The following is a 12241-nucleotide window of genomic DNA, read 5'->3' on the forward strand; positions in this document are numbered from 1 at the left end:
TTTACAATTAAGATTCAACTCCAATAACATTTACAATTAAGATTCAAATCAAACTTCCCCATCAAGTGGGTGCATATATATCATACATGCCCAATTTGATATTGAGTCTTGGAAAACCTTACTAGATATTGCATGAGTAAGAACATCAACCAACTGCTCTCCTGAACTTTTCAACGGTATAGATACAATCTTTTTTTTTTCAAGATATTCCTTGATAAAGTGTCGATCAACCTCCACATGCTTTGTTCAATCTTGTCATACCGGATTATCAACTGTTTCCCTTGCAAATTTATTATCATAACTCCATAGCCTCCTTTGGTTCAAAACCAAGACATCTCAAAAGTTTATGTAACCAAAGAAGTTCACATATTTTGTGTGCCATACCTTTATATTCAGCTTATGCAGACTACCTTGACACCACTTTCTCCTTCAATCCAAGGCAGAAGCAAAACCACAAACAATACCCCATATGACATAAAAATCAAAGGCCCAATCTAAATGCAACATCAATTATCCAAATATAATTACTTACTGCACACTTGTTGCAATCAGTAGCACATAGTATAACAAGGGAACAATTTGCACGTTGTAATCAGACAACAAGCAGCACCAAATTCCCCTTTTTCTTTTTTTTTTTGTCAACAGCAGCAGCAAAACACTACTCGGCACAATCAGCAATTGTTAGAGTACAATAATTACCATGAGAACATTCACTGATGTACAAACATAGTCTACATACAACACTTGCAAACACCCACATTCAATTGCAGCACGAATTTGATTTACAATGTTGGGCTTGATTACAGCCGCAACAACATAATGTTGTTTAGGGTTTGGAACGAACCTAGCTCCTGATGTCAAGAAGAAATACATCAAAAATACTTCGTTAAGGAAAGTAATTACAAAAGATAAAGAAACTAAATCTATAAGGAAAGTAATTAGGACTCTAAATTACAAAGGAAAAGGAAACTAAATCCTAAAGATTACATATCCTAATCTTACTTAAAATAGGACTTCAATAACATTTACAATTAAGACTTAAATCAACAATCAACATGGGCGATTATAGCTCCAAGGAGAGCACGAGTGAAGTCATATTGTGAAGCCTACTAACATCAATAGGAAGGGCAACATGGTCAACCAAATGCCAGATCACGAGAGGGAGATGCATTGTTCCTTCGGACTGCGTTGGATAACTCGTGGAGGCTCATCGTTTTGAGAAAGTGCAACCATATGTACCTACAATAGAAGGACCGAAGTACAAGCTGATACGAAAGAAGGAATGGTAGCCCGACTTAAGGAAGAAAGATGAGCTTATAAATGTACCAAAAAAGGAAATTCGTGCATAAGCTCGAATAACGGAAGCAATGTCGGTCTTAAAGGCAGAGAAGATGAAGCAGATGGTTTATTCACCAAAAATAATAGGCCAGGCACCCTAGAAATTAGGGTAGTAGGAGGAGCGAAGTACCTCTTTCTTCGAAAGGGGGGTCTTTTTTTCTTCCCTAAGACCTTCGAATATGGTGTCCCTGATTAGCAGTTGAGTTATAGAGGAATAGTCAACGGATGTGAAGAAGAGTTGCTTAGTTGCTTCCACTTTTTCAAATTAAAAGACAAAGTAACCTATAACTTGGAATAAAGGATCTTTTTTTGGGCAATACAGTCCTTGGCCCACCTTGGCTTCGGTATGGGAAACCTCGAGCAGTGAAATGCGACGAGATCTTTTCCACAATTGGTGTATTGTTTGGGCAAAATAAGCCACTTCAAGTTGTGGTGTGTGACGAGGATTTGCATTGCACGATGAATCAATTCCAGAAGGCATACTCCGATATTGAATAGTTCATCTATCTTTGACTTTCAAGATATGAGAGGGGCAAGATCTGACTCAGAGCCCATTAATGTCTCCCTCCTAATCTCCGTCGACAATTATGATGTCATTATACCAATCCTTGTCGTGGCAAGGAACATCCTGAATATACCCCCTAGAAAAGCTAGGTCTAGCAGTAAAGTAGTAATGGCTTTCAAAACCCATCTTGGTGTAGTGCAATAATCTCCAACTCAGCCCCATACCACTAATTTAGCAACTCGAAGCAAGTAATGAGCCTAAAAGCGGCAAAGGAGAAAATGGCAGATTGTTATGTCACAAGATAGTAAAATGCTCTTTATAAAGATGGAAAAAGGAAAAGGAAGACCCAGGTCTAGGAACCATGGGAAAATTCTGGTGCACGGGCACTGAGAACCGGACGACGCCTGCAAGTCAACATAGATGTTAAAACCAAGCTCCCACCAGATGTTACAATCGTTCAAAATGTCTTGATGGTCTTCAATGAAAGCTTCACCCTTTTTTTGGCTACAGACTCTTGTCAATGGAAGGTTATAAGGGGAAACTTTAGTCAACTGGGATTTCTTGCTCGAGGACGCCATGCAAAAAGCTTCAAGGAAAGATAGGATTTTGAAATCAGTACAACAAGAGAATTTGAGCCTTTTTTTACAATGGATGATTTGAAGGATTTTGGTAAAGTAAATGGAAAAAATAGGCATCAAGAGACATAGTCATCTAGCCATTGAATTTAGACCGATTCGCTTGAGGATCTTTCAATCTGGCAATTATAGTTAATGAAGCATATTGGAGAACATTGTTCATTTTTCGTGCACACGCAAAAAGTGCACGATCTCATCGTTGCTAACTTTTTGGCACAACATCCAAGACTGTACATTTGGGTCCGAAGTGCCTCTACCTCAAAACCAAGGGTTACATCTTTCATAAGAATTTGAAGACTAAATGGTACATATTCCAGCTTACTTCTTAAGGTATGGTCCTTGGATAACAATCCATTCTCAAGGGGAACAAGTTGCCTCTCAGACAAATAGTTAGGGGCAACTATGGGACCATGATTTTCTAGGCCCAAAGTAAGGCTAATCCGAATATAGTTACCTCAGAAGTCAGGTCATGGACTCACCAGCTCCGGGTGGAGCTGTATTAGATGGAGTTGCGATGCCACCATCACTTTACTTTGGGGCAGCAGGCGAAGTCCTAGCGACTCTGCTAGATGACCATGTTTATGCCGTAAAACACACGGTCTGATCCAAATATGGACACAATCAGATCCTATAAGTCTTGGAGTTCCTACAATCTAGGAATTGGCGTATGCCACCAGTAATCATAACTCCTAAGAGGATGCAATATCTACTTCTAGATATCCTCTAGGATTCTCCCGACTTAGAACAAGGATTCTATCCTAAAAAGGTTTCTCTTCCCACGGTATAAATACACCCATCTCAGGTTCATCTAGGTAATGCAATCTAAAAGCTTGAATTCTCTTGCGTAATGCTTGAGTCTAAAATCATTCACTAATTTGACTGTTGGAGAGCCTTTGGCTGGCACATCCCCTGGTCTTAGGCTTGCTCACGATTGTTTTTTGTTTTGCAGGTTGCTCGAGTTTCTGCTCAACCACCACTCACGGCAGTGAGCGAATTTGGTTCCAATATGGGAGACTATTTAAGATGAAATTTAGGATAAGATACCCAATCTTCCTAGAATCATGATTATGTTGCCTAATCCCTAAGATATCCTAATTTGACCTTAATTAGCATTTCATTAATTAGGAGACAAGCAATATTTTCAATAATCCTAAGCCTAGTTTGCCAGAATGTGCTTCATGGGCTATGGGCATTTCGGTCATTCTTGCCCGAGTCACATGGGACTAGAAAATCATGGTCCCACAAAGAGTATTAAAGATAAGATTAATTGCAAATCTTATCTTTAATACCTTTGACTTTTCTTTCTTCCATGAGCAGGAGCTTGGTGGTGTTATAATCCGCTGCTCAAGCCTCTATAAATGTTGGACTCTGCGCGAGAATATTTGTGGGCCTGCCCATTTAGTGAGGGCATTCTTGTCTTTTTCAAGAAAAAATCCACTGTCGTTTTCAGAGTTTTTAGATTTACTTTAAACATCGATCATAGTGCAATTTGTTGCACTAGACTTCACTTTAACATGAAACACGGAAAACTTGTTTCATCCCTATCTGGTCATACCTTAGGGGAAGGTTGAGGAAGAAGGGATCCAACACCTGATCTTGTCTCCAACCAAAGATTCACCTTTCCATCCTCAAATAATATTGCCGACGAAATCCAATCAAATGACAAGAATAAAGTCAAGTTATTTCGAATAAACATGTATTTGCAGCGTGGCTTTCTCACTTCTTTTATTCATTATGTAATGCCACCATGTTGGCCTATGTTTTGTCCATGCAGAAGTAAGCTTTCAAATATTTTATTTCATACACAACCGGGAACCAGCAACATATTGTTAGTAGGTTAAAAAGATATGAATTAAAAATGTGACTAATCTAACATCTAATCTAACAAAATTTATCGTTTGACATAAAAAAAAAATTACTTACTGACTTAGTTTTATTAGAGATTTGTTATTAACACTCTAAAAATCTCATTTTGCACTCCAAACTTTTTAAAATTAGAATGAAAAATACAGCTGTGAAGAGTGTAGAATGAAAATTTTTAGAGTTCTAATAACAGTTCCTTTTTTTTTATTTATATAATATCATGCAAGTTATCTAATGGAAATTCAAACTTGGATGGAGAAGAAAGAATACAATGCCCTAACCAACATAACTAATCTCAAATATGCATTACTCTCTAATCTTTATATAAATATCATTAGATTACTCAACATTGCATTTCAAATTTCGCCTTCATTTGTCACGTGGACAATAGCTAAGCCACTTAAAAAGTAAGATAGTCATTTTGCTCACTTAGATGAATCACTGTTAAACATAAATAAATAAATGAGTTGGAGGGAAAACACAATTGGCCCTTCATATTTTTTCATTACATCTTCCCTTCATAGTTTTATTTTTGGTGAAAGTGGTATGAATAGGATCGAGCTAAGAAACTTTTATAAATATATGAAATTTGATGGAATTTTAATGACTTGCATAAATTCTACGTAAATTATAAGTGTATTCCATCATAACCTTAGGAAAGAGGCATCTACAAAAAATGTAACTAGTTGTTTGAGCAGTTTGTTAATTGTTATCATTCAAATATAGCTATTTGTTGTGGCCTATATTTAACTAAGGGGTGCGGCATTGAGAGAAAGAGAGTGGAGAATAGGCTTAAGGAATTGGATGTTAATTCTCCAGCCCTTATGCCTTTATTTATAGTAATAAGGAGTTGAGAAACTTGCCCTCCAAGTAATACAAAGTCTATTAGGAAAGATCTTCTAGATCCCAAAGGATTCCTAATCTATCTTTACTTAGGATTTACACAATCACAATATGTATTAGAACATATGTCACAACACTCCCCCTTGAGTGTGCAAATACTCAAGTAGATGGTGCATCAGATCTTTAGGCAAATGTAGAAGCAGTTCATGAAGTTGTCTCATTTAGTCGACGCAAGTAGCGAATGCTAGTCTCAAAACAAACAAAATAGTGCATAGGTGGTAAAACTCACAAAACCTCGCTATGGCAAAACCCAATGTGGGACAAAAGCCTATAGCTAAAGGAGAAAAGTGAGAAGTTGCATCAAGTCAAAACTATACGTCTTCGGGACTCAAGTGGTACGTACATAAGGGTATGACCAACCTAGGATGGGTGCCTCGTTAGAACCTAGTCAGGTAGCAAAAACCCAGTGGAAAAAATGCTCCTAAGCGTAGGAAAAAATAGTACATTAAGGTCAAGTGAGTATACTTCTAGATACTCCTCCTGAGTTTGACAAAACTTCCAAATGAAACTATAAGCATCGCAAATGAGAAAGTTATGCATACCAATTCCTCGGATAAGCTTCTGGTAGGTAGACTTCGACACTGACTCCTTATAGAGGTCGGCAAGGTTGTTTGGGATCAGACTGCTTGACTTCAATCTTTTGATGCTCATGCTGATGTAGACATAATATGCTTGTCATTGACTTGTTGGATGTATCCTGATCTGGTCGATACATACAGCGTTGTCTTCATAGATCGTTATTGGGACTCAATGATGAATGAAAATTGCAGGGAGTTCGAATATGCTCAACAGGAGTTCTTGACCATATCTTTCATGTGATGAAATACAGTGAGTCTTGGAACAATTCAAATGTTTTGCAACTAAAAGTCTATATCACGGACCTCCAAGATATTGCGGTGTTCCTTCATGGTAAAGACATAACCATTCAGGAATGTACCTTGTGCAGTCATATATATAGTCTAATTCAGCGAATCCCACAAGGCAAGCATCATTTCAAAGATCAAGGGGGTGTGATCTATTCTGAAATGCGTAGGGATAGATAAGCCTAAATCTGTAGTACGGAAAAACATCTTTAACACCAAATTTGGTAGTGGCGTGTCAATGTGCTACTTTATGCCAAAAGATTATCAGCACATAAGATGTCTGATTCTAGTCCATTGAGCTAAGTACAACAAATACCAATTGTACTTAGATATGGTTGCCTCACATTCCAATATGGAACCTTATGCTCCATATCCTTTGTAAAGGTCTCATTTGCATCTAGCATATAGATGATCAAGGTATACTCAGACATAACACCTTATGGGTCTCGTTCGAGTGGTGGACCAGAATACCATTAGAACTAGCTCGAAACTTCAGGTCGAGGTAATGTTGAGTTTTCCCAAAGATCATACATCTTAAAGTCCAACTTTAGGTGCGAGTCAGTTTTCTCAACTTTAGCAATTTTGGATTTTGTACATGCAGGGGCATATATCCCTAACTGATCAAATATTCACTTAAATAGGTATACCACATCCACCCAGATAGTTTTGCATCGGTAAAGTGAATGCCTCATTAGAATAAAAATGATGTTCTTGTGGTCTAGAACCATTTGAATTAGTACATGTAAATCCTTTGGAAACTTCATGTAGGCTTCGTATCCGGATCCCAGAGATACTATAACCACGTTTGTAATGTTGTATCAATCATAGGGCGTATAAGAGAAGCCTTGCGCCACAAGGCGCCATTCGCACTATTTAATTCATCTCATTCGTCATAGATTGATTCTTCTAGTTGACCAATTAGTTCTACGTTGACATTAATCAACAAAACGCAGTTTGTTATCGTCGCTTTTCATTTATGTCAGCAATTACCATATAAATGAAACATCGTCTATAATAATCTCATTCCAATTTCATATCTCATCCAAACTAGTATACTGGACCAAGAACTTCAGGTCTCGGGAGTAATCCGGATTTAATCTCATGAGATCAAAAAGATTGAGACAACGATCGATTCGTTTGTGCCATGTTCCTCTATTTTTTGGGAAGTGAATCCTTCGAACCAAGTGATCTACCACACTTATGGCTCGTGATAGATTGATTGGCTAACTACCAATATACGAGGGTCACAGTAGTGGTGTTCCTGCTTTTGGGATGAAGGTACATCGTACATTTGGTATATATCTTTGCAGGCACATTTGCAGTTCGTATATGTGATCTCATCACTTTTGCTAGATCAGAGGAAGTGTCTGCTTATCCTCTGATGATCTAGATTGGGATCGAGATGAGACATAGTGGGGACATCCACGATAATTTACGTCGTTCTTTTAGGAACATTGACGTTCTTATGTCCCCCTAATGGCAGGAAAACTGTCTCATAAAAGTGACAATCCGCAAAATGAGCGGTAATCCCAACTAGTATACTGGTCCACGATAATTCATCTTATTTGTCATAGATTGATTCTTCTAGTTGACCAATTATTTCTACGTTGACATTATTCAACGAAACGCAGTTTGTTATCGTTGCTTTTCATTTATGTCAGTAGTTACCATATAAATGAAACATCGTCTATCATAATCTCATTCCAATTTGATATCTCATCCAAACTAGTATACTGGACCAAGAACTCCAGGTCTCGGGAGTAATCCGAATTTAATCTCATGAGATGAAAAAAGGTTGAGACAACGATCGATTCGTTCGTGCCACGTTCCTCCATTTTTAGGGAAGTGAATCCTTTGAACCAAGTGATCTGCCACACTAATGGCAGGAAGACTGTCTCATAAATGTGACAATCCGTAAAACGAGCGGTAAAGAGATCGCCTGTCAAAGGTTTTAAGTAACGAATATTAGAAGGAGAATCATAACCGACATACATTTCTATCCTTCTCTGAGGACCCATTTTTTATTTTGTATGTAAGGGCGGTGCAAATGGCACATAGACCGCACAACCAAAGACGCGCACATGGAATATGTCAAGTTCGTATCTGGTAATCAACTGACACGCGCTTTATAAGGTTGGGTCGTGACAGGCATCAGGCGGACTAACATGGCTGCTTGTAATATTGCATAGCCCCAAGCAGAGATCTGGAACTTGGTATGTATGACCAACAATCACGTAATCATTTGAAGGCGTTTAATGAATGCTTCTGCTAGGTCATTTTGGGTATGAACATGGGGTACTTCATGTTCAACTTCAAAACACAACTGACATGCAATATCCTTCAAAAGTTTTCGATGTAAATTTTCCATTTATCCAATCGAATAGATTTGATCAGATAATTAGGGTGGTGAACCCTGATCTTGTTAATCTGAGCCACCAATGTGGAGAAGACAGGTTGTGGACAACAGCCACAATCATAACCAATATGTAGTAGCATTAACCAATACCATAAAGTATCTAAATGGTCTGCAGGGTGGTTGAATCAATCTATAAATGTCACCTTGAATCCTTTGTAGAAAAGATTGAGGGTGCTAATGCATGGTACACTTCTAGGTATGGCATCTTTACTTATGGTAAAAGGATGCCTAAAACGGCACATCACAAATCATCCTAGATATCCCAAATGTACATCCATAGTGAAAATATCTCGAGCTTCTGGGCGACCACACAGTGGGCCTGAATCAGTGTAATCCACTTGTTAGGTGTTCTATCCTCTCTAAAATACGCTTATACCTATATTCGTAGGAGGTACAAAGGAATTTTGCTCCATTTTCTACATTGTTTTCAATATGGTAATAGTGCTTTCGAATATCCTTAAAGCTCAAAAAGGCATTCTTCTAGAACGAAGTGAGTATAGGCCTTCCCTTTATGGTAAAATTAGTACTATTGGACAATATAGGGCAGTGCCATGTCCCACAATCAGGTTGGATAAGCTTGAATAAGCTTGAAAGTTTGTCAGGGGGTGATTAGGTATGAAGTTAGCATAGAACCAAACATCTAACTTCTCAACAAAACATACCTAAGCATGAGGTGTATTAGTCACATGTGGTAATTTTCGTTAATTAACTCTTATTCGAAAATAATAGTGACATCCAAACACCAATCTTAAATCCGAGAATAAAATAAATTGTTTACAAAGTAAACAAATATATAAGGAGGTTCGGCCAATAGGCTTTCCATGTCAAATTTTGCTCTTCCAAATGTGTTAGGTGGAGCAAAATTAGTCTCATAGATTGACTACGGGAATGGTGCTCCTCAACAACATTGGTAGAGGCACATACAAGTGCATAACCAATGATCTATTTCATCAAAACTAAATTAGATTATGCAGGGTTAAGGTTCGGAATACTATCCCTTATTCTTGAAGTTTTAGGTGCCAAGGATCATGCTTCGGGCATGATACCACCTCTTGGTAGGCCTGATTCTACAATATGTTGTAAAACAAACTCGCAATAAGATTATGAGAGAGAGAGAGAGACAAACCTAGACTTAGGTTCAGTAGGCTCTAGCTGAAGCTGGATGGGTTTGTTCGGTAGCCTCTACTGAAGCAAAGTAATAATGTTTAGTGCACCTTTGCCGAAGCAGAGCATGCTTTTCGGTGCACCTCTGCCGAAACAGAGCATGCATGTCGATGCATCCTTGCCGAAGCAGGCCACCACCATTTGGTATACTCTAACCAAAACTGGGTCTATACCGTTCGGTACCTCCCAACCAAATTGCTAGTGTACCTTTCTCTCACAAGTGTTGTAGTAATTAGATCTAAGAACTTGGTAAACTTTCACTTTCTATACTGCTACTTCAAGAGCAATTTAGAGATATAGAAGGACGAGAAAGATTTTCTTCCAGTCGAAACTCGATCATATATAAACTTCAGAATTGTACCTATTCATTGATGTAAATGTTTCAATCATGTTTTGTTTTGGGCAAGAAATCATCTTTGCACGATTTGAAATGGTCCATAGCGAGTCAAAAAGCATGAAGTCCTCAACAGTGAAGTACTTCCATTTGATATGCTTCAGGCATAAGCCTTCAAATGAAGATCATGGCAGAGGCGTATTCAGCTCTTCCACACCATAACTAGCTACAATGATTTCACAACTAATCATAGTCAAGCGGGTTGTGACGTCTTGTATCCACATAAAGTAGTTTCTTATTCAAAACTTCCAAATCAGTGAAATCGAACTTGTTACGGTTCGACAATACGCTGAATGGTAGAAACAAGAATGTCAAATAAGTTCACAAGTAGTGGCTGCCATGGCTCGATATTCAGCCTCTGCGCTAAAGCGAGCAATGACCTGTTGCTTCTTGCTTTTCCAAGTGACAAGGTTTCCACCCACAAATGTACAATACCCTGTGGTAGATTTTCTATCAAGTGCATTCCCTGCCCAATCTTCATCCGTGTAGCCGCTAATGGTCGCGGACTTATTGTTGCGCATGATGATTCCTTGCCCTATTGAACCCTTGAGATAGCGTAGGATTCTCTTAACAATGTGAAGGTGATCAACAATGGGAGAATGCATAAATTGACTTACTAAACTCACTGCATATGTGATATCTGGGCAAGTGATGGTAAGATAAATGAGTTTCCCTACCAACCGCTGATAATAACTCACATCATACATGGCTTCACCCTCGATGTTAAGTCTCAGTTTACAATCCACATGAGTGATGGCATGTTTGCAGTCAAGCATGTTTACTTCCTGAAGAAGATCCAGTACATATTTGCATTGATGGAGAAATAGCCCATTTGAAGAAGTTGCCATTTCAATGCCCAAAAAATACTTGAGCCGCCCCAGATATTTGATAGAAAATTTTTGATGTAGAGAACGTTTCAAGGCCTCAATTTCAACAGCATTATCCCCTGTGATTATAAGATAATCCATGTAGATGAGAACCACCAACTTCCCATTGGTACCAGTTTTTACAAACAGTGAGGAATCAACATTACTTCGAACAAATCTAGCCTTCTCTAGTACTGAATTGAGCTTGGCATACCTAGCTCTCGAGGATTGTTTCAATCCATATATTGCCTTGTGCAATTTACACATCATGTTGTCTTTAAGACCATTAGAGCCTGGAGGAGGCTGCAAATACACTTCTTCTTGTAACACTTCGTGAAGAAAGGAATTCTTCACATCCATTTGATAGAGGGGCCATCCATAATTAACAACCACTGAGAGTAAAACTCTCACTAAATTCATCTTGGCCATATGAGCAAATGTTTCTTTATAATTTACCCTAAAGGTTTGGGTGAAACCTCGAGCCACAAGTCTAGCCTTGTGTCTCTCAATAGAACCATCATACTTAAATTTTATCTTGTAAATCCAACGACTTCCAACAACCCTTTTTCCTGGTGGTTGTTGAACTAAGCTCCAGGTCTTGTTTTGTTCCAGTGCATGAAGCTCATCTGTCATGGCTTGATTCCAATATGGGAGAAGCGATGCTTCTTGGAAACTCCTAGGTTCATAGTGTTTATCAATTTCACTGAGAAATGCAACATGAGGTGTAGAGAAATCACGAAAACTGAGGCTTTCAGTGATAGGATGCCGTGAGGCATAAGTAACATAATCCTGCAACTTAATTGGAGGTTTCCTGGTTCGAGGAGGGTTTCTTTTAATCACTTCAAATTCTGTAGGAGGTTAAGAGTGATCAGAATGGGACTCATCGTCCCTTTCACTGGCAGTAATTGGACTAGCAGTGATTAAGTTGGTTTGCACTTCTTCTCCATCTGAACTCACAGAGACTGGGTTGTCTTCTAACACTGGATGATCAAAGTTCTAAGGAGTGGAAATAATTCAAACAATTTCTCCCCCTGATTAGTAGTAGTGCCTTTGGAAGTGAAATAAGGATAGTCCTCTTCAAACTTCATGTCTCTTGATAAAATGCACTTCTTAGTGATTGGATTGAAGCACTTATATCCCTTTTGAGTGGAAGAGTACCCCATAAACACACACTTGGTAGCCCTGGCATCTAATTTGTCACAATTCATGGCTTGAATGTGAACAACGCAAACACATCCAAATACCTTGAGGTGTGTTAAATCAATTTTTCTACCTTTGAGTGTTTCATAGGGAG

General features: G+C 38.5%; 1 protein-coding gene across 1 annotated transcript; it reads right to left on the bottom strand.

The window, feature by feature from the left end:
- Positions 1-10392: 10392 nt before the first annotated feature.
- Positions 10393-11580, bottom strand: LOC139189811 (uncharacterized mitochondrial protein AtMg00810-like). Its single transcript, XM_070809042.1, has one exon. The coding sequence runs from the start codon at positions 11578-11580 to the stop codon at positions 10393-10395; it is 1188 nt and encodes a 395-aa protein (XP_070665143.1).
- Positions 11581-12241: the final 661 nt, after the last annotated feature.

This window comes from Malus domestica, chromosome 12 (genome assembly GCF_042453785.1).
Source record: "Malus domestica chromosome 12, GDT2T_hap1".
Classification (NCBI taxonomy): domain Eukaryota; kingdom Viridiplantae; phylum Streptophyta; class Magnoliopsida; order Rosales; family Rosaceae; genus Malus; species Malus domestica.